This window comes from Castor canadensis, chromosome 16 (assembly GCF_047511655.1).
Source record: "Castor canadensis chromosome 16, mCasCan1.hap1v2, whole genome shotgun sequence".
Taxonomy (NCBI): domain Eukaryota; kingdom Metazoa; phylum Chordata; class Mammalia; order Rodentia; family Castoridae; genus Castor; species Castor canadensis.
Window position 1 is genome coordinate 23,193,478 of NC_133401.1, and position 21,831 is coordinate 23,215,308.

Genomic DNA, 21,831 nt, shown 5'->3' on the forward strand with positions numbered 1-21,831 from the left:
CCCTGGAAATCCCCTGACCAATTTCTTATCTATTTATTTTGACTTGCCTGTTTGCCCTGTGACCCAGGTGCCTGGTTCTCCTCTACCAGCTGAAAGCTTGCAATTTAAAAATAACTCTATCAAAGTAACCAAAAGGGCTTGCATGGCCAGAAGGAGGACCCCTGTAGAGGCATGGACAGAGACTCCTGATGAGGTAGACTTCTGTCCCTCTATGTAGCCTGTGAGGCATAAATGTTTTCTATGAAAAGAAGAGGGTGCATCTGAAGGCATTTGCTGCAGTAAGGGGCAAAAACAGTAAGGTCTCTGCCCTTTAACTGTTTTTTTTTTCTTTTTCCTGAGGGCAGGCTGTGGAACCTATTTAACCAGTTGACCTGATGCTTGACAAAGACAGTTAAGCCCAAGTTAGAGACTAGCACTTTCTAGTGCCTGCAGGGGTTTTTCCCAAACTCTCTGAAGAAGTAAGCCCACTGCTATTTAGAGCGAAGGGGGAGAGGGGGACATTTATCCTGAGCTACTTGGGAAAGGGGAAGGAGAGGCTGAGAATTGGGGGAAAAGAGAATTTCCAGGCTCAACGCATGAGGGATTATTGGTCACACTGATGCCCAGGTCGGTCAGGACTGGAGCACTGGAAGAGAGGGGTGACCTCCACTCTCAGGTCACAGGGACCGTGAAAGAAGCATAAGAGATCTGATTGTCTGTTTGCCTTGGACATGGCTGGAGGAGTCCAAGACTTAGCTGCCTTTGGGGCCTCAGGGCGGGTCAGGAAGTTGCATCTCCAGCCCTCGGTGACACCAGGGAGTGCCCCAGCCAGAACACCCTTATAGCTTGAAGAGAAACTTTCCTTTCCACCAGCTGTTTTTGGACCTCCTCCTAAGTGGGTCAGATCTTTAAGGGAGAGAGTTTAAGAAGAGGGGAAAAAAAAAAAGCCTCATTGCCTGGAAGTTCAGCTCTGCCCAGGTAGCATTGGCAGTCGGGTATAAGCCCCCAGCTGGCTCCCAAGTTCTCGGGTTGCCTGCCTTACAGCTGTAGTGTGTTCAGAGCTTTTTCTCAGGTTCCCAAGGGAGAAACCCTCCTTAATGAGAGAGAGAGAAAGAGAGAGAGAGAGAGAGAGAGTCAGCATGAGAGGTCCACCATAGCTAGGCCATGGTGGGAAGGCTTTCCTGGAGAACAGACTCCATCAAGTGCCAGATGGTCACGGTCACATTCCTAGGCAAACTTTCCCAGTTTGGCACAACCTATACCAACCTCAGGTGAAGGCTGTCCCTTCATGTGTCACCAAATATGATGCACAGATGACACGCACAGGAATTTCAGGTGCTCAAGGTTCTTGAGTCTGCTCTGAGAATGAAAACACAGGTGGACTCCAGCAGCAAGGTCAGAAAGATCTTATTTGTAGAGAAGAGAGGAGGAAAACTGCACGAGGACATGCAGGGGGACCCGGAAACTGGTGGTCCTGTGGGTCAGGTTGGAGATTGGGTTTTATAGCCTTTTTTGTATTACCTGAGGGCAGAGATGTCTCTCAGGTGCAAACAGAAGTTTCCTGAGAAAGAGAGATGTTTCCTTGACCACTTATCACCTGCAGTCCGTCCTTTACTTTGACAAACCTTTTTTTTCTTTTGGTGGTACTGGGGTTTGAACTCAGGGCCTTGAGCTTGCTAGGCAGGTGTTCTACCATGTGAGCCACACCTCCAGCATCAAACATTTTCACTTTCAATGTTGTCAAATCTATCAAGATTTTGAGTAAGAAGGATGTGTTGTTATTTGATTTCGGCTATAGTCTCTGTGAAGAAAATGATTTGTTGAAGGACAGGAAGGTAAAACAGGTTCTGTCTGGGGGTGAGTTCCAGTGGTGCTGTAGTCTGTAATAACCTCTGAAAGCACTGATCCCAAGACTCCTAAATTCTTGCATCGTGCATGGAAGAATCCAGGCAGGACATGTAATTGTAGTAAGGGAGATAATAAAGTTTACTGTAGGTGAGGATTGTGGTGGGGGTGGGAGAGGGTGAGGGGGAGGGGAGATGGAGAGGCTTTTTGTTTCAAGGTATTTTTAAATTGCCAATAACTTGCTGGTGTGGAAAGATTTGGGCAGTTCCAGTGGATGGGGCTTGGGTGATTGGCAGTTACTCTGCTTATGCACTTAAGCTAGCTCATTGGGATTTTAATCATAGGCATAGAATGTGATCAATATTCATGTTTTAAGCAAAGAGTTTGCACTGGAAAAGATCTCTGCCACTCAGAAAGCTCACATGGTGCCTGAGTCCCAGTGACTTCCTTTTTTTTTGCTTTTTAACATAGCTCAGTGAGATTAGGTAGGGTATAAGGAAAGGGGAAGGAGGGCAAATTTGGCAGTTGTATTTTGTACTTATGTATGAAAATAGAACAATGAGACAGCTTCTTAACATCTCAAAGAGGAAAGCAGTAGCAGGTAGCTCCTTTTTGTCTCCCTGTTCCTGCAATTTAGCATCTAAAAGGAGATGAGAGGGGGCTAGCTGTTTTGGCTCTCCTTTTTCCAATATCGGAGCCTAACCCTTTAAATATTTATTAAAATAATATAATTTCCTTGTCTTCTCATCTATCTTTCCTGCCTCACTGCTACCTGCTGGTAAAGGATTCTCAGAAAGCAGAATGTTTATAAAATCTATCAGGTAGGAACTCTCCAGTTTAAAGACCAACAAAGCTGATCTGGTGCTCCATGGATGGGGGCCATGTTGCCTGAACCATCTTCCTGCTGCTCTCTGGGGCCCTAGCCTTGACCCAGACCTGGGTGGCCACAAAGCATACTGGAGGATGGGGCCATGGATGGAGCAGGAGGGGCCTCAGTATTGGGAGAAGGACACGTAATGCTCCAAGGTCACTATACAGACCTCCCAAATGAACCTGTGGATCCTGCTGGGTTACCACAACTAGAGCGAGGACAGTGAGTGACCCCAGGCCAGATCGGAGATCACAACCCCTTCACTTAATCCTGATGGGCCTGAGGAGTACCGGGGTCCTAGATCCAAGATTCACCTTGGACCATGTGCAGAGACTTTGGACCTGGGAGGGACGACTGTGACTCTGACCTGATTTCACTTTTCATTCTTGGTTGAAATCCCCAGGGTCGGTGTGGGGTATGGGGTGTGGGGGCCGGTGGGACCAGGACCAGGTTCTCACACCGTACAGATGATGTATGGCTGTGAGATGGGGATCCACTGGCGCCCCTGTGAAGGTAATGATTAAAGTCTTTGATCCATTTTGAATAGATTTTTGCACAGGGTGAGAGTTAGTAATCTAATTTCTTCTACGTGTGGATATCCAATTTTCCAAAAAACATTTGTTGAAAAGGCTGTGACTGTACATACATGGTTTTATTTCTGGGCCCTTTATTCTGTCCCATTGGGTACCTGTCTGTTTTTATGCCATTTCCATACTGTTTGTGTTACTGTGTTACTACAGTATGCTGAAATCAGATATTGTTACACGTCCAGCATTGCTCTTCTGCTCAGGATTCCTATTCAGGATTTCCTATGCTTTCATATGAATTTTAGAAATTTTTTTCTAGTCCTGTGAAGAATGACATTGCTGTTTTGATGGAGATTGTATTGAATTTGTCAATCATTTAGCATGGTATGGCCATTTTAACAATATTAATTCTCCAAGAGCAAGAAGATGGGAGGCATTTCTTTACCTTTAAAAAAGAAAGTAGAACAATGAAACCTGTTGAAATTGTTCTAAGAAAAGGGAGAGGGGATGAATCTAGTTAAGACACATTGTAAGCACATATGTAAATGTCACAATGAATGCATCCCCCTATACAACAATTATATGCTAATAAAATATTTTTAAATTATTTGTTCAATTTTTTAAAAATTATTTGTTCATTTTTTTTATTTTTTATTTTTTTATTAAATTATAAATTTAACAAAGGATGTGAATGACCTCTACAAGGAGAACTACAAACATCTGAAAAAAGAGATTGAGGAAGACTACAGAAGGTAGAAAGATCTGTGCTCTTGGTATTTTTAGAATTAACATACTAAAAATGGCTATACTACCAAAAGCAATCTACATGTTTACTGCAATTCCCATCAAAATCCCAATGACATTCATCACAGAGATTGAAAAATCTACCCTAAAGTTCATTTGGAAACACAAAAGACCACGAATAACCAAGGCAATACTCAGCAAAAAGAGCAATGCTGGAGATATTGCAATACCCAACTTCAAACTATATTACAAACCAATATCAATAAAAACAGCATGGTACTGGAACAAAAACAGACATGAAGACCAGTGGAACAGAATAGAGGACCCAGATATAAATTAAAAAAAAAGAAAGAGAAAGTCTTTCTGTGTGGTCCAAGTTACAATTTTGTTTTCTCTATGGGCCACCAATTCTATGTTGCATTAGCTCTCCATTCTTGCTTTCTTTTGGTTTATGACATTTTTATAGTAAATGACTGATAGGGCATAAATGATATATTATGATTCTATTCTTTTAGTCATTACCATAAAATTACAGCATGAAAAATTCAGTTAGGAAAGTCTTTAGTAAGTGAAAAGATCTCACTCCTCCTGGATAATGTATTGATATTAGGAAATGTAAAATCTACTTTGTATGAAACTGTTACTATCATCTAGAATTCTGAAACTATCTTTTGTTTTTATTAGTGGATAATAAGTTCCCCCACATATTTGCTTCAAAAGGTCCTTGCTCCTTTCTCCTTTCATTTATTTTTACTGAATAGAGATTATAAATTACGTTAAAGATAATATTTGCTTTCTTTTGATCTCCATGGTTACTACTGATAATTCAGTTGCCAATTAAACTGCTCTTCCTTTGAAAGTAATCTGTCTTTCTCTCCTCTTGTATCTGCTGAGATTTTCTCCTTATCTTTGGTTTCCTTTGACTCAAACCTGCCCTAGTCATGTGAGAATGTCCTCCAGTGAAACCTTCTGCCTTGGGCAGGGCCAGAGTCTGTACTTTCATTTGTAGGGCCACTTGCAAGAACACAGAACCAAAACTTGCACTTGGAAATGATGTCATTTTTTCTTAGATATTGTGCTTAATTCCCTGGGTTCAGACTTCCCCCCAAATTTTGGCCATGGTAAGTTTCCATTTTCCTTCTAGGTGTTCTATACTTAATAAGTGAAAGAGTTTTTTTCTTATTTTTTTCCAAAGGGTTTTATTAATTTCAACATCAGGCTTAATCAGAATGATCTAGCTTGTGTTTATCAAAATGATAGTCACAGCTCTACTTATGGTGTTGAAAATGGAGTTTGGGTAGTAGATATTTGGAATCAGTGTCTTCCCAGTACCAAATAGAACCTGTCTACTTCTTTCCTCGTGGCCACTTTAAAGTTTAGGAAATGGCTTTGTCATTTATCTAGTTTGGGTGCTGTGGGAGAATCTTTTACTATTTTCATTTTAGCACTTGAAGAACGTTAAACTAATTCAACTTTCGAGAAGGGGATGTATTAGTTCTACTTCCAGCCCACCCTCTCAACTCAAGTCCCCCATGAACCCATGTTTTATAAACAATATCGTGTAAGCCAGATGAAACAAGGTGGTGTGGCTTCCTGGAGGAGGGATTGCAATTGCAAAGACAGTGTGGTATAAGCCAGCATGAAAGGTTTAGGGAAATGTGATCAAAGAGGAGAGGATGGGTCAGTAGGTGCATAGAGAGACTTCAGTGCACTTCAAATGCCAGAGGAAGGAGTTGATCTTTCCAGGGTACCATGAGCGGGTCTTGGCAGAGAAGTGATAGAGTCTACTCTATGACTTCATCCAGAGGGATCTCTGGGTCCCCGGATGAGATAAGGAAGGGACTGGAGATGAAGTGATATGTAGAAAAGACTGGCAAGTAAAATGGGGTGAGGAGAGGACAAAGGATGTCACATCATGAAGTGAATGCCCAACTGGGGATCTTGTCTTTCCTGGAGGGGTTGTGAATAGTTAAAGAAAGGGATTGATGCCACCATGCTGCTGTCCAGTTCTCTGCACCTGGGCACCTCCTGGCCTCAGGAGAACATGCCATTAGAAGCTTTCTATCCAAGGAAGCACTAATCACATGCCCCACGACAGGACCTCTATTGGTTTACTTCTTTATATTGGTCTCTTTAATGCTCATAACAACTTTAAGGTAGGACATGGACTGTTTGATTTACAGTGAGAGAAACCTAGGCAGAGAGCGATGACGTGAACTGCTTGTTAACAGTGCTGGAGCCTGGGTTTGAGTTCAAGTTTCTCTAATCCATCAGTTCCCTTCTTTCTGCTCCACCTGGAGACACTCTCACAGCAGTTGTCACAAGGGCTCATCGTGCTCCCATGATTAATCCACCTCCTTTCCCTCAGACAGGATGTGAAGCTTCCTACCAAGACTGAGCATGGGGTGAGTCCTCATTTGTTTATCTTGATCTCTGAGTACTCGGTGGTGCTGGTGGCCTTCATGTCCTGAAGCTCTTGAGGCTTTATCCCATGAAAACTGAGAGAGGCATAGTGGAGATCCTGTTGTTCCCCTAGAGGAAGGGCATCCCCGGTAGAGGATGCTTGGTCTCCCTGACTATCTGGCCAGGACTCCTGCCTGGAACCCTGAAGAGGAAAGAAGGAATCATAGCAGGAGTAAAGAGTCAGGCATAGCGTGAGTTCTTGTAATCTAATGTTAACTCGGTATCCGTTTTGAGTACATAAGCTGGACTTTCGCATGCAAGAAGCAGGACTCAGTCACCCATTACACGGTTTCTGGCTGTTCCTTTCAGTTCCTCAAGGCAGTCAGTCTAGATAACTGCCTGTACAGTCACCTCCTGGTGACCACTTCCCTATGGAACAGCTAAATACAACTTACTTGATGTGACCTTTCGGTCCACCACACCCCACATAGGTTTTGTCCTAACCACTTCTCAGTCACAGTGCAATTTCACAGAGCTTGTACCTGTTCCTTCTAAACACATTAGAGTTCCTGAGGGAAACCTGATTGTGTAACACCCTGGGCCCCACTAAAGGTTTCAGCCTACAGGTCTTGCACTCCCACCTCTTTCTCTTTCCTTTCCCATTGACCTGGTGAGGCATGCTGGCCTCTTTTTTTCTGGGATCTGTTAGTGTGATAGCTAATCTTTATTAGTATATATTAAATTATACAAAGTGTGGAGTTTCATTATGACACTTCCATACACACATATAAGGTAGTTTGATCATATTCACCTCCTCTATTTACTCTAGTACTCTTTCTTATCCGCACCTCACCAGTAGATCCCCTTTTACTTTTTTTTTAACCTTTAGTCCAGCTACTATGGAAATTAATATGGAGGTTTCTCAAAAAATTAAAAATAGAACTTCTGTATGATCGAGCCATACCACTTCTGGGTACAGACCCAAAAGAATCAGAGTTAGCTTATTGAAGCAATACCTGTGTATTCATGTTTATCACAGCATTCTTCACAATTATAGAACCAACCTTGGTGCTCATCAACAGATGAATGGATTGAGAAAATGTAATACATCACAATCATTAGGAATAATAAAATTATGTCACTTGCTGGGAAATAGATGAAACTGGAGATTATTGTTGTGATGGTTACTTTTGACTGTCAACTTGATTGGGTTGAGGGACACTTAGGTACACCTCTGGTTGTGCCTGTGAGGACATTTCCAGTGACAATTGTCATGAAGGACAGAAACTGAGGGGGAAGATCTGCTGTGAGGTGAGTGGCACCGTCCAATAGAACAGAAGGGGATCCAGGTGGAACAACAGCAGAAGATGAAGCCCAACAGTGCAGACGCTGTCTGCTTCCTGGCCACCATGAGGGAAGCCAGCTGTGCTCTACTACATCCTCTCTGCCATGTTCTTCTTCCTCAACACAGTCCCATAACAGGGGCTCAAGTAACCATGGATTGAAACTGCTGAAACCATGAACTCAAATAAATCCTGTGATTTATTTGATAGCACAGGATAGCACAGTAAAATTTGAAGCTGCATATTTAACTAAAAGGATAGAGAAATCTTTCATATGTTCGTGATAATCCAGAATGAAAACTGCAGTTCTGTAGAAGATGTGAATATTTTAGAAGGTAGAAGAAGAGACCAAGAGATATAAAAGTACACTAAAGTTCTTTTTGTTAGACAAAAAAAAGGCAGAGATATTCATTTTTGCATAAGAAAGAAGGAAAATGAATTTTTAAATTAAAGAAGCAGAAAAAACTGAAAGTGATAAGTAAAATAGTAGAAAGAAATCCACATAGATCAATAACTGTAATAAACACCAGTAGCCCAAACTCAACAGAGGATATCAAATTGCATTCATTTTTTGGAGGTTCCGGAGTACCTCCATTTTTTTGGAGGCAGGTGCTCTAACACTTGAGCTATGTGCCCAGCCCTCAAATTTCATCTTAAAAACCTGTTATATACTGTTTAGAAAAAACTAACTGCTAAATAATAAATACACAAAATGTTGGGGGAAGGTTTGAAAACTATCAGCCTCTAGCCAATCACAAATAGGCATATCTATATTAAGATTCAACTAAGCAAAATTTCAAACAAAAGTATCAATGTGGATAGAGAGGATCACTAAGTATGACAAATTGTTCGGTTCACTAAGAGATCTAATATTTCTAAAATATAATTTAAAAACACATCAGATATAACACATATTTGATAGAGTTACAGAGAAAAATTGACAAAACATGTTACCATAATGTAACATTTCAACACACTCAAGTGTTGTTAGGTCTGGAAAATCTATTGGGTAAAGATTTGGACTTAAACATTACTATTAACATGCTGGCCTGGTAATTTTATGTAGAATTTAAGAAATAAAAAAATGCATTATTCTTAAGCACATGGGAAACATTACAAAAATTCATTATGTGAAGACCACATAGCAAGTCTCAACAAATCTTAAAAATAGATGTCATGAAAGCCATATATTTTGACCCAAATGCATTTAGTTAGAATATTTTGCAGAAATGTTTTTAAATCCCCCTGAATTTGGATTTTTTCAATACTAAACAATTTAAGATTCCAAGAAGGAATCACAGTGGGGTTTTAAAAAATATCCAGAAGTGAATATTAAAATAACACTTATCAAAAACATGGAATGGAGGGCTGGTGGAGTAGCTCAAGTAGTAAAGCACCTGCCTATCAAGCATTGAAACCTTAAGTTCAAACCCCAGTACCACCAACCCCCCCCCCAAAAAAAACCCATGGAACGATGCAAGAGTAGTGTTTTGAGAGAAATGCATCCATAACTACTTTCATAAAGAAGAAAGAGCTATAAATTAATAAACTAAGTATCCAGCTTAAACATTAGAAAAATAACATCAGAATAAAGCAAAGACAGTAGAGGGAAGGTACTGAGAAAAGGAGAGTAAAAACAAATAAAATAGAAACCAAAGACACAGTGAGGAGATCAACAATCCCACAAGTTGGTTCTCTGAAACTGATAATAAATAGACAAATTTACAAAATTTAGCTAGAAAAAAGAGAGAAATCACTAGTAATTTATGTCAGGAATATAAAGAGAGCGTAACCTCAACTATAATAGTATAAAACAGGACAGCACTATCCATAATTGTCTGTCAAAGTATCATAAAACTTGGGTGAAATGAATAAGTCTCTAGGAAGACTGCAGAGCACATAAAATGACTGAATTACAAAAATTGCATATAGAGACACCACCAGGCCCTGTTGGTTTTACAAGTGGCATCTGTCAATCATTCAAGAAATGAGCCACTTCAATTTTATACACTGTCCTCCAGATAATAGGAAAAGAGTCGATAGGTACAATTCCTCAATGTAGCATTTTTATTAAATGTTTATTAAAACATTTTTATTAGCATGCATTAATTGTATGGGGGGGTTAATGTGTATTTGCATATGTGCTTACAATGTATCTTAATTTCAATATGCTCTTGATACCCAAAGTCAACAGGAGAAGCAAGGGAAAATGGCAAGGTCCATTCAACTCTGGATATAGATTCACAGAGCTAAGCAAAAGATTATCAAATGGTATCTAATAGAGCATTAAAAAGTATATACCATGAACAATTTGGTTTTTCCAGGAAAGTTAGAACAATTTCATATTACACTATCTTTGTCATTTGATAGTAACAGTTTAAGGACTAAAAAAAACTTATCAGTAGATGATTTTGAAAAGTTCAACAGTAATTTATGATAAAACCTTAACTATAATCCAAGCACTGGGGAGGCTGAGGCAGGAGGATTGTGAATTTGAAGTCAGCCTGGGCTACATAGAGAGAAATTGTCTCAAAAAAACTTGAAGTGATTTAGTAATAGGAACTTCCTTAGCCTGATGAACTTTAACTAAAAGCAACTCATATGGCAGGATATTGTGTGTATTTCCTTCAAAATCAGGAGTAAGAAAAGATGCCTATGACCACACTTCTACTTGACTTTGAGTCTTCGGATATAAAGACAAGAAAACAGAATGGTGTGCTTAGGCTATAAAGGGTAAGAAATAATTTTGTAGTAATTCTGCAGGTAAATGTGATTTTTTAAAACAAAAATTACTTTAAAAACTTCAATTTCAATCTATCTTCCACATATGAAAAAGCTTTCATGCAACCTTTGTCTTTCGAGCATTATCTATATACAAATATATACAGAACATGTTTCCAAAAGTGGGATGTTAGAGGAGACTCAGGGAGGAGGGAAAGAAGAGAATGATAGAATGAATAATATTGTAATATATCACGTCTGTGCAGGAACAAAACACAACAAAATGCACTGAAAACTTTTAAACAATATAGGGTAGGAGAAAAAGGGTAAGGAAGAGTAATGGAGGGGATTAGACTGATTACAGTTCAGTGTATTTACAGGTAAAATGCCAAAGCAAAACCCCACAAAACAATGAAGGACAGGAACGTGGAACGGATCATGGTAAGGGGTGAGTACTAGTGGGAGGTGGAGGGTAAATGAAGGGAGTAAAGGAGGGTGAATATGGTTGATGTCATTTCTACACGTGTATGAATATGGAACATTGAAACATGTTGAAGTCATTTAAAGGGAAGGGGAAAGAGGGAGAATAATGGAGGGGATGGACCAAACCTGAGTACGTTGTATGCATATATGGAAAGTCACAAGGAAACCCCCTGTACAACTATGGTGTGCTAATAAAAACGTTAAAAATACTTCAGTTTCTATATACAAAGTATTTCAACTAATAGGAGAGCTTAGCAAGTTGGAAGGATATAAGATCAATGAAAATGTAATTTGGGTTTCACTTTCTGCATTTATTGAGGTAATGAAGACAGTCCTCAGCACCAGGACAGCTGGTACCCTGGCAGAGGTGGGCATCACTGTGAAGAGATGTATGGCTACGGTGAAGGCCCCAAAGGAACCCAACATGGAGTTCAACCACATCAGCACTGGAAAAGAGAAGGGGAAGCAGTGTGTTGACAGATGGTGGGGAAAGGAGAAGCAACTGCCCACTGTTGACACACCCACAGCCACACACCATCCACAGTCTGAGGTGCTGCATGGACTTCCATTGCTATGTGAGATTTGGTCTGTGTGCCCTACTTTCCTATCAAAGTGAGTATCCATATATGCTTATATATATTTTCATATGTGTATATGTATGTGTGTGTGTATATATATATATATATATATATATATATATATATATATATATATATATATAGTGGTACTGGGGCTTGAATTTAGGACCTTGCACTTGCTAGGCAGGTGCTCTACCATGTAAGCCATACCCCCAGTCCTTTTTTCTTTTCGTTATTTTTGAATAGGGCCTCATGTTTATACCCAGGCATAACTCTTCTCATGTAGCTGGGAAGACAGGAATGTACCACCACACCCATCTTCTATTAGTTGAGATGGGATCTTGTGAACTATTTGCCTGGTCTGACCTAGAATCACAATCTTCCTTCCCAATCTCCACATCCCAAGTAGCTAAGATTACAGGCATGAGCCACCATACCTGGCTGTGATATTTTTTAATTGCAAAAAAACCTCACACACATTTAAAAAAAGATTTTCATTCTGCATTTTAGTAATAAGCAATAAAAATGCACTTTAAAAACAGAATTTACAATAGCAACAAAAAAACAGAACATAGGAAAGAAAATAACAAAAAAGTGCAAGACCTGCATGAAGATATCCTATAAATCTTCTAAATGAAGATTTAAATAAATAGATACCTATTTTGTGGATAGGAGGACTTAAATTCATAAACAAGCAAATTCTTCCCAAATTGAGATATAGATTCAATGTAATTCCAATGAAAATGCCAGCAGCAGTGTTTTTTGGAACCTGAAATACTGATTCAAATATTTAAATGGAAAAACAAGGGACCAGGAATAACCAAGACACTCCTGAGCAAGAGGCTGAGGAAGGCTTCTTGCTCTCTCAGATGTCAGGACGTTTTGAATTTACAAACTCTGTTGATTGTGTAGAGAGTTCTGACTAGAGACAGTGAAATTAGCCACTGAACTAGCATAGTGGCCACAGAAACAGGCCCAGCCATACAGAATGTTGACATGTGACAGAAATAGCATGGTGGATCAACAGAGGAGGAAGGGAAGGCCAATTCCAAAAAACAAAGAAGGAATCATACTGCACACCACACACGAAAACTAAGACTAACTATTTAAATGTGAACAAGGAAATATAAAATTTTAGTAGCAACTATACCTGAATATTCTAATCCTGAATGAGAAACATTTTCTTAAATAAGCCCCAAAGGTAATTAATAGAAAAAGGGTTGGGAGAATATGGTTATATTGCAGTCAAGGACTTATATCGAAATCTGGGCATGGTGGGACACAGCTATAATCCCAACTACTCTGGAGGCAACGATGAGAGTATCAAAGTTTGAGGGGAAGCCCAAGCAAATAGTTAATGAGAACCTGTCTCAGCTAACAAACTATAGATTGCAGATTGCATCTATAATCCCAGCTACGTGACAGATGTAGGTAAGAGGATCACAGACCAATGCTGGCCCTGAGCCAAAACACAAGCCCCTATCTGAAAAATAACTAAAGCAAAAAGGGCTGGCAATGAGGCTCAAGTTGTAGAGTGCCTGCCTAGCAAGCATACAGCTCTAAGTTTAAATCCCCTCCCAAAATTTATGTTCATCCAAGGTCAACTTAGAAAGAGTGAAGTCAAGCTGGGAAAAGAGTTATCTCTAGAAAAAAATAGCATAAATATATAAAGCCCTCCAATAAATTCAATACAAAAAAGATCCAACATCCAATAGGAAATTGGGGTCCAGTTATGGCTATGCATTTTACAAAGAAAGTGCACATATGCCAGTGTAAACAGAGAGGATTTTTTTATCCTCATGGTAACCAGGGAACTGCAAGTCAACACCATAGTGAAATAGTGAGATGACAAAAAATTGAGATAACTGATAAAAGCCAAGTGCTGGAAAGATTGTGGATCAATGGGATCACATAGGCATAGATGATGTAAATGGATGTGACTACTTTGGAAAAGTATTTGTCATGACCTTGTTTTTTTTGTTCTTTTGGGCAGTATTGGGCCTTGAACTCAGAGCCTGTGCCCTTGCTAGGCAGGTGCTCTACCACTTGATCCACAACCCCAGCACAGTGATGTGTTACTGCTAAAGTGGAATGTCCACAATCTCAAAACAACTTAAATGTCTATTGGTATTAGCTTAGATAATAGACAAAGTCAAAAATAAAATGTTATGCAGTGGGGAAAAGGAGTAAGTTACAATCAGTACCGTCATAAAACTTCATCATATAGCTTGAGTTAAAAAGCAAGTCCAAAGGGAATGCACGGATCAGGATACCCTTTATAGGTTCAGAAGCAAGTAAAACTAAATAGAGTATAGTTCATATATGCTACCTCTAGGAAGACAAAATTCAGAACAATGGTCACTAAGGATGGACCAAAGAATGACGCAGGTAGATGTAACATGTAAGTAATCTCAGGTTGGACGATGAGTTCACAGGCATTTTTAATCATAACATGAATGAAAGTGGTAAGTAAAGGTGAAAAAAGTATGTGTTTCAGGGCTAAAGGTCTGATTAGGAACCAAGCACCATGGATAATCCTATTCAAGTTATCATGAGCCCAACTTTATAAAAGGGGAAAAAGGACATGCTGCCAGAAACAGAGTGAAAGAGACAACAGTGGCTGAAGAAGAGCCAGGTACAGTCCACAAGAACTTTACAAATGCAATGCAGGGGGCTGGTGGAGTTGCTCAAGTGGTAGAGCACTTGCCTAGAAAGTGCAAAGCCCTGAGTTCAAATGTCAATATATCCAAAAATAGCTCAAACACAGTGAGGGGTTTGAGGTAGACAAATGCAGTGATGATATGTAGTGAGCCCTCAAGACAGGGATGCATGTGGGGCTGTGGGAACGTGGAGGAAGGAGGGATAAATGCCAATCGGGATGGGAATGACTGTTTTCCCAGGGGAGCTCATGAAATTACATCTAGAAACATTAGACAAAGGCATTCTGGTAGAAAAGGGGGGAAAGGGCATTTCATGTGGAAGGAACTGTGCATGCAAAGGCTGAAGCTACAAGAGGGTAGGTCTGTATAAAAATGGTGAGACCAGTGTGTCTGGACTACAACACAAGACCAGAGGGTGGGAAACAGGCTGGGATGGCCATTGGATGGCGGGTCAAGGACAGTTACCAGATTCCCTAAGCAGTGGGATCAAACAACATTTCTAGGTTGGCTGGAAAGTAATCATTTTGGGAAGATGGTTCTGATGATAGCCTGGGTCCAGGGTGAAAGGTGAAAGGAAGGCGGTGAAGTCAAGTCAGTGACAAGCTGAAGCAGGGCAGGAAGATGAACCAAGGGACAGTGAGCTTTACTAAGAAAGAAGGTAGAACTGGGCACAGTGATCTACTGACTCTCAGAGATGAAGGTGGAAGGAGGGGGCGTGGAGAAGGCAACTCACAGGTGTTGACCAAGTGATTAGGGAGATGCTTAGGATTTCAGTCTGTACCCACCAAATTGACATGTGTGCCGCGCCCCCCCCGCCCCCAACCGCTCCATACATGGCAAGATGCCAACATCACTCACCCAGGGGACTGAATCCATGACAGGGTCTTCATCATCCATACCCTTTGATCTCACAGCTGCTTGATGCCGATGGACCTTCACTCTAATGGAAAGGAATAGCACATGGCAGCCAGGAGGGCTCAGGCACAAGACAGCAAGCTGCCTCTGCCCCTGTTAAGGTGGTAAAGCTGATGGTTGAGGTCTCCAGGCCTTGGAACTTGACACAGAGGCCTGCTTGGCATGTGGGCAGTGACTCCATCCTCCTGAATAGCCAGGGCTTTGGCCAAGGTGGCCTAAGATTGAATTTCCATCACTAAAGACCCTTCTTAAACACCAATGCTTGTACACAGATGATCACTATAATGTTATTCACAGTATCCAAAAAGGGCACACAACACACATAGGTGAATGGAAAAATAAAATACACTTCATCCACACAATGGAATAGAAAAAAACCCAGAATAAAGCACTAATATGTGCTACCATGTGGATGAGCCTTGAAAACATGATGGAAAGTGACAGACCTCAGATGCAAAGGACCACAAATTGCGTGATTTCATTTACATGCAATGTCTAGAATAAGCAAATCTAGAAAAGACAGATAATAGATTAGGGCTGAAGGATAATAGGGAACATGGCAGCTAAAAGACATGTGGTTTTTTTTTTTCCATTTTGAGCTAATGAAAGAGTTCTGAAATTGGTTATTGTGATACATGCATGACATTCAATGACTGTTCAAGTCTTTGAGTTATGCACTTTCTGTTAATAAAAAGCTATTTGTTTCCTATAGAAAACATCAAAAGAGAAGATAGAGGTATATAGGAAGATGAGTAGATAGATAATAGATGATAGATAGATAGATAGGGATAGATATAGATGGAGATAGAGAGATTGAGATAAATAGGAAGATGAATAGATAAAGAGAGAGAGAGACCGCTGTATGGTTTGTGCAGCATTTCTCAATAAAGCTGTTAGGAAAATGAAAGAAAAAACCACTCTGGATCTATTTAGCTCTTCATTTCTGGGATTCACTACTTCTCTCCTCCCTTCTGCACACACCTCCCTGTACTTTCCACAGCGAATTCCTACCCTTTCACATGGCCTGGGCATCTATGTTGAACCTACTGGACTCTCCCATATCAGAAGCATGGCTTGCCTTCTCCCCCTCCAGACCCAGTTTCCAGTTCTTCACTTCCTCCCAGTTCCTCACTGTGTTCCATCTATATATCCACCTCATATGACTTCTTCCTGGTCACCACTTCGCAATGGAACAGCTACATATGGCCTAAGTGACCCTGCTGACCCCAGACCTTGCATGGATTGTGCAGATCATCCACACTGACCACTTCTTGAAGATTGTGCCTGTTTTAAACCCATTGACCAAAACTCCCTGCTGTAAAACTGTTTGGATAACACCATGGACTCTAATATAGGCATTGGCCCATAGAGCATTGCCCCCGCCATGTTTTCCCTGACATTGCATGTGTGGTCTCTGGGTATGCTGTGCTCTCCCTGACCTTTAAGTAACAAAATTACTTCTCTCTTGTGTTTCCCCTAATGGTGGGAAGGAGAGCTCTTCATCTGAAAGATCTGACTGTATTAACACTTCCCCTGGGACCAAGACTTACATGCAAATGAAGATGAGGCACATACATAGACAGAGCAGGGCCATGGTGCCGGCACCTCCGAGGGCTGAAAGAACCTGCAAGGATCCTGGCCTGGAAACTGATTTCCCTGCAGAGAAGAAAGGGATGATGAGAGTACTCAGTCTGAGCACTCCATCTCTTCTCTTCCTTGGGAACTTACTCTAGCCAGGAAACAGAGGACCCTGTCCTTCCAAGCCAGCTCCTCTCTGGACCTCAGCTCCTCTCTCCCCGCATTCATCCATTTGAGATCCATGTGCCTCCCCAGGCCTGCCCTGTCTTCTTCCACAACAGGCCCTCTGACCTGGCAGCAGGAGAACGGTGACACTGTGGGCCCTTCGGACATTCTGAGCCTCACAGTGGAGCTTCATGCCAGGGCTGAGCTCCCTGTGCAATCTCAAAGAGCTGTTGGCCCAGGGGCCAGCTGAATTGGAGGTGACTGTGAAGGAGGCATTGCTACTGTTCCCCTCCAGCAATACTTCCCCAAGACGCCAGTGCAGGGAGGGGGGTGGCCAGGCTCTGGAGGAGCAGTTGCAGTGCAGATCCTCAGCATCCCAGGAGCAGGAAGGGCCCAGGAGCTGGAGGTCATCTGTTGGGAGGGAGGAAAATGGTCAGTAGGTTTCTCTCTCCAAGACACTGGTTTCTGTCTCTAGGATCCCCACACTCACAGAGCACAGAGAGATTCAAAGACACAGTTTGGTTGCCCAGTGCATTCTGAGCGTGGCAGGTGATTTTTCCTTCATCTTCAATCCGTGAAGGAGACAGCTTCAGGATCCCAGAATTGGAGATGGAGGAGTTCAGGGTGGAAGAACCCCGGAACCAGCTCAGTTTTGCAGGGGGGTTGCTGTCCACAACACATTGCAGCTGCAGAGCATGGCCTTCCTGGATGGTCAGTAGTGATGTATTTTGAAGCATCTTGGGACCTTTGGGAAAGAGTGGCAAAGAGAGATTTTAGGGGGAAAGAGTAAGAGGGGGACAGTGAGAGGACCGAGGTGGAGAAGAAGGAGGAAGAGGAGGAGGAAGAAGAAGGAGAAGAAGGACAAGGAGAAAGAAGAAGGAGGAGGAAGAGGAGGACAGGAGAAGGGGAAGGGGGAGGGGAGGAAGAGCAGTAGGTGGTCCTCATTTCCCCAACTCCTCCTCCCAGGGTCTGATTGACCCACCCTGTCTACTTCTCCCTTGGCCCAACCTTTCTTGGTTCCCCTTAGTTCTCAAAGTCTGGCCATTTATACTCTCAGGACATTAACTGAAAACCTCTGGACACCATAGCTTCAGAGGAGGCTCAATATCTCACTGAGACATGGCTAGGCTGGGTGGCAGAAAGAAAACTGCCTTTGATAGCTTTGGAAAATAGGTTCAGTCAATGAAGGAGAAAATGAGACTAAGGAGGCTGCAGCAGAAAGACAGGGGGACCACAGAGCTGAGCTGTGGACAGGTGAGAAGGGCAGGAATTTGGTCTTGATGACTGTGGTAAGGACTGGTACAAGGGAAGGATGGGGGATGGGATGGTGCAAAGTTTGCTCACAGCTTTAGCAGCAACGAGTGTCTGTGTGAGCATACATTTGTGTCTGTGTGCACAGGAGTGTGTATATGGAGCCCACAGAAGGTTAGGACAAGAAAGGATAATTGTCATTCTTTATCTTGTATGTGATTAATTCACATTCTGATTTCCCACGTCTAATCACAAGTGGTTCCAACCACGGAAAGTGCAGGTGTTTTGCTTACCTGTGCCATTTCTAAGGTGACTGATGCTGAGGTTCTGTGGAGCATCTGCATAGAGAGACATGGCCCTATTCAGAGAAGAGCAGTGAGGTGGGCATTGTCTGGGGAGGTACCGAGTGTCATGGAATCCAGGAAGGAGGGCAAGCTGTCTTCTAACTCACTCCTCCACCAGATTCCAAATGCTCAGCTCCTTACATGGATTTTCTCACATTCTCATTCTTGAACTCTGTCGGGCACACACACACACACACACACACACACACACACACACGCACACACACATGCATGCACATAGACACATACATTCACACGACTCCCAGCCACCCCTCCGGCACTCACAGGAGACATTGAGCCAGATGGTTCTCTCCGTGGTCACATCATGGAGATTCACCTGACAGGTGAGGCTGGTGTTGTGGTCCTGGGGACGTGGACTGAGGGAGAGCTCTGAGGTCTGAAGAGTGCTGGGATCCATCATTTTGATGACATTCCCTCTCCAGGAGAAGGTGAGAGATGTGCTCCCTTGGCAGGACCCTGGCACGCTGCACCTCAGCTGGCTGAGGCGGCCAGATTGAAGGGGCTCCAGAAAGTGGATGACGGGTTTCTCAGTCAGGGCTGAAGAGGAAACAGGGAGATGCCTCAGACAAAGAGAGTGGGGACTCACAGTGTGACCCTGAGAGTGGGTAGTGGCTCAGACACCAGCTTTGCCCAGGTTCCACATCCCTTCTGATCACCCAACCCCAAGACCAGTGCAGGGAATGGTCTGCAGGAGTCTGCACAATCCAGCATCCTCTACTGTGCTCCCTGCCTACCTGTCACCCTCAAAGTCAGCTTCTTGTCCCGGTAAGTATATTTTACATCGGATCCTCTTTCCACTCGGAAGACGTAGTGTCCTGAGTCCCCCTTCCTGGCGTCTGTGATGTGCAGAGAACAGTTGTTGTTCCTGATGTCCTGAACGAGATGGAATCGGTCCCTGGTCTCAGTCTTCACTTCTCTGTTTTGGTTGTTTGTGGCCACAGGTTCATCATAGATTGTGTCCCCATCCAAGAACCAGTAGATGTAGGGTGGGGATGATGTGTAGTAATTTCTCCTAGGCCAGGGGTAGGAGAAGTGGCAGTGCACCAGGATGCACAGGCCTTCCTGCACCGTCACCGACTCTGCCACTTTCAGCTCATACCCTGGATTCACCTGCAGGGACCCTGTGGGGACACAGAGGCTCAGCTGCAGCCACCACCTCTGCCCACCCTTTCACCCTCAGCCCACTCACCTGCCCACAGCAGGGGCAGCAGCAGCAGGGCCAGCATCCCACACCTGCCACAGCCAGAGTCCATCTAGCAGTGAAGGAGTGCCCTGACTGTGGGTGGGGCCGAGGAGGCCTGACAGGAAGCTGGTGTGCTGTGAGAAGTGTGGGTAGCCACCAAAGGAGAAGCTGGCTGTCAGTGAACTTTGGAGGCTGAAGTAGAGTTGGGAAATCTTGTCTCCCAACTTCATCAGAGGCTGCAGGCGACAAGACTGAAACCCACAGTGAGCAATTTCTCTCCACACCATCTGTCTTATATTCTGTGTTTCATTATCTATTTCTTGTTCAAAGGGGTTTTGCCATGGTATTTCATCAGTAAATGTATTTTACTTTATTCAGTTAACCCCCTCTAGTACTCTTCCTTACCCTTTCACCTTTCCCCCATCCCCTATCATTCAATAGCCTCATTGGATCTTATGCCTTCTGTCTACACAGATACAATGTATTTCAATATTATTCAGTGTCTATCATTCTCTTCCTTCCCCCTCCTTTCCCTAGTCTCCTCAAACAGTCCCACTATTGAAAACATGTATATAAAAATATTATATATATAGTATATATACAATCATGTTTGTATTTGCGTATACACTCTTATTTTGAATCTGTCGTCCACATGTGAGAGAAAATGAGTGACCTTTGTCTTTCTGAACCTGGCTTACTTGGCTTAACAAGATGATCTCCATTTCCATCCATTTTACCTGCAAAACACACAATTTCATTCTTCTTTATGACTGAATAATATTCAATTGAATAGTAATACATACATATATCACTTGTAAGGAATCTGGGGTCTTTCCATAGCTTGGCTATTGTGAATAGTGCTGCAATAAACGGGGGTATGCAAATGTCTTTATTGCATCTTGATTTATATTCCTTCAGGTATAGATCTAGGAGTGATATTTCTGGATCATATGATAGTTCTATTTTTGAGGAGCCTCCATACTGTTTTCCATAGTAGGTGTACTAATTTACATTCCCCACAACAGTGTATGAGGGTTCCTTTCACCCTGCATCATGGCCAATCATTTGTGTTGTTTGTGTCCCTGCTGATGGCTACTCTGACTAGAGTGAGGTGGAATCTCATCACAATGCTGCTTTGATTTGCATTTTCTTTATGGTCAGGGACTTTGAGCCTTTCTTCATGTGTTGTTTGGCCATCTGCACTTCTCCCTTTAAAAAACTTCTCTTCAGTTCACTTGCACATTCCTTCATTGCTTTGTTGATTCTTTGGGGTTTAGCTTTCTCAGCTGCCTGTAAATTCTGGTTGTTAATCCCTTATCTGAAGGACAACTGGCAAAGACTTTCTCCATTCTGTAGGCTGCCTCTTCAGTCTGATGACCATCTCCTTTGCTGTGCAGCTCTTAGTTTCATGTAGTTGTGTTTATCAATCCTTTCTCTTAATTACTGAGCCATTGGAGCTCAATTTAGGAAGTTACTGTGATGCCCATATGTCCCTGTGTAGTCTTTCCTGCATTATTTCAAAATTTCAGGCCTTACATTAAGGCCATTGATTCACTTTGAACTGATGTCAGTACAGAGTGCAAGACCTGCATGTACTGCATGTATTTTACATGGAGATATTCAGTTTTCCCGGCAGCACTTGGTAAAGAGGCTGTCTTCCTCCAAAAAGGAGAACTATAGGCCAATCTCCTTAATGAACATTGATGCAGAAATCCTCAACAAAATAATGGCAAACCGAATTCAACAACACATCAAAAAGATCATTCACCACGACCAAGTAGGCTTCATCCCAGGGATGCAGGGGTGGTCAACATACGAAAATCAATAAACGTAATAAACCACATTAACAGAAGCAAAGACAAAAACCACTTGATCATCTCAATAGATGCAGAAAAAGCCTTTGATAAGATCCAACACCATTTCATGATAAAAGCTCTAAGAAAACTAGGAATAGAAGGAAAGTACCTCAACATTATAAAAGCTATATATGACAAACCTACAGCCAGCATTATACTTAATGGAGAAAAACTGAAACCATTCCCTCTAAAATCAGGAACCAGACACGGATGCCCACTATCTCCACTCCAATTCAACATAGTACTGGAATTCCTAGCCAGAGCAATTAGGCAAGAAGAAGGAATAAAAGGAATATAATAGGTAAAGAAACTGTCAAAATATCCCTATTTGCAAATGACATGATCCTATACCTTAAAGACCCAA

At 42.2% G+C, this 21,831-nt stretch overlaps 1 protein-coding gene across 3 annotated transcripts; it reads right to left on the minus strand.

Annotated features, from left to right (window-relative positions):
* Window positions 1-4,706: 4,706 nt before the first annotated feature.
* LOC109689955 (sialic acid-binding Ig-like lectin 5) lies at window positions 4,707-20,481 on the minus strand. Of its 3 annotated transcripts, none has more exons than XM_074058113.1 (9): window positions 19,618-20,481; window positions 19,163-19,440; window positions 18,693-18,965; window positions 18,357-18,401; window positions 17,303-17,557; window positions 16,939-17,223; window positions 16,620-16,725; window positions 15,013-15,094; window positions 4,707-6,571 (listed from the first exon to the last, which is right to left on the minus strand). In XM_074058113.1, the coding sequence occupies exons 1-9, from the start codon at window positions 19,896-19,898 to the stop codon at window positions 6,380-6,382; spliced, it is 1,797 nt and encodes a 598-aa protein (XP_073914214.1). In that variant the 5' UTR covers window positions 19,899-20,481; the 3' UTR covers window positions 4,707-6,379. The 3 variants fall into 3 exon arrangements, with proteins under 3 accessions (XP_073914214.1, XP_020024627.1, XP_073914215.1); XM_020169038.2 differs by having other exon boundaries at window positions 5,094-6,571; window positions 19,163-19,549; window positions 19,618-19,754; XM_074058114.1 differs by lacking the exon at window positions 4,707-6,571 and adding an exon at window positions 11,192-11,362 and having other exon boundaries at window positions 19,618-20,479.
* Between the last annotated feature and the right edge of the window lie 1,350 nt (window positions 20,482-21,831).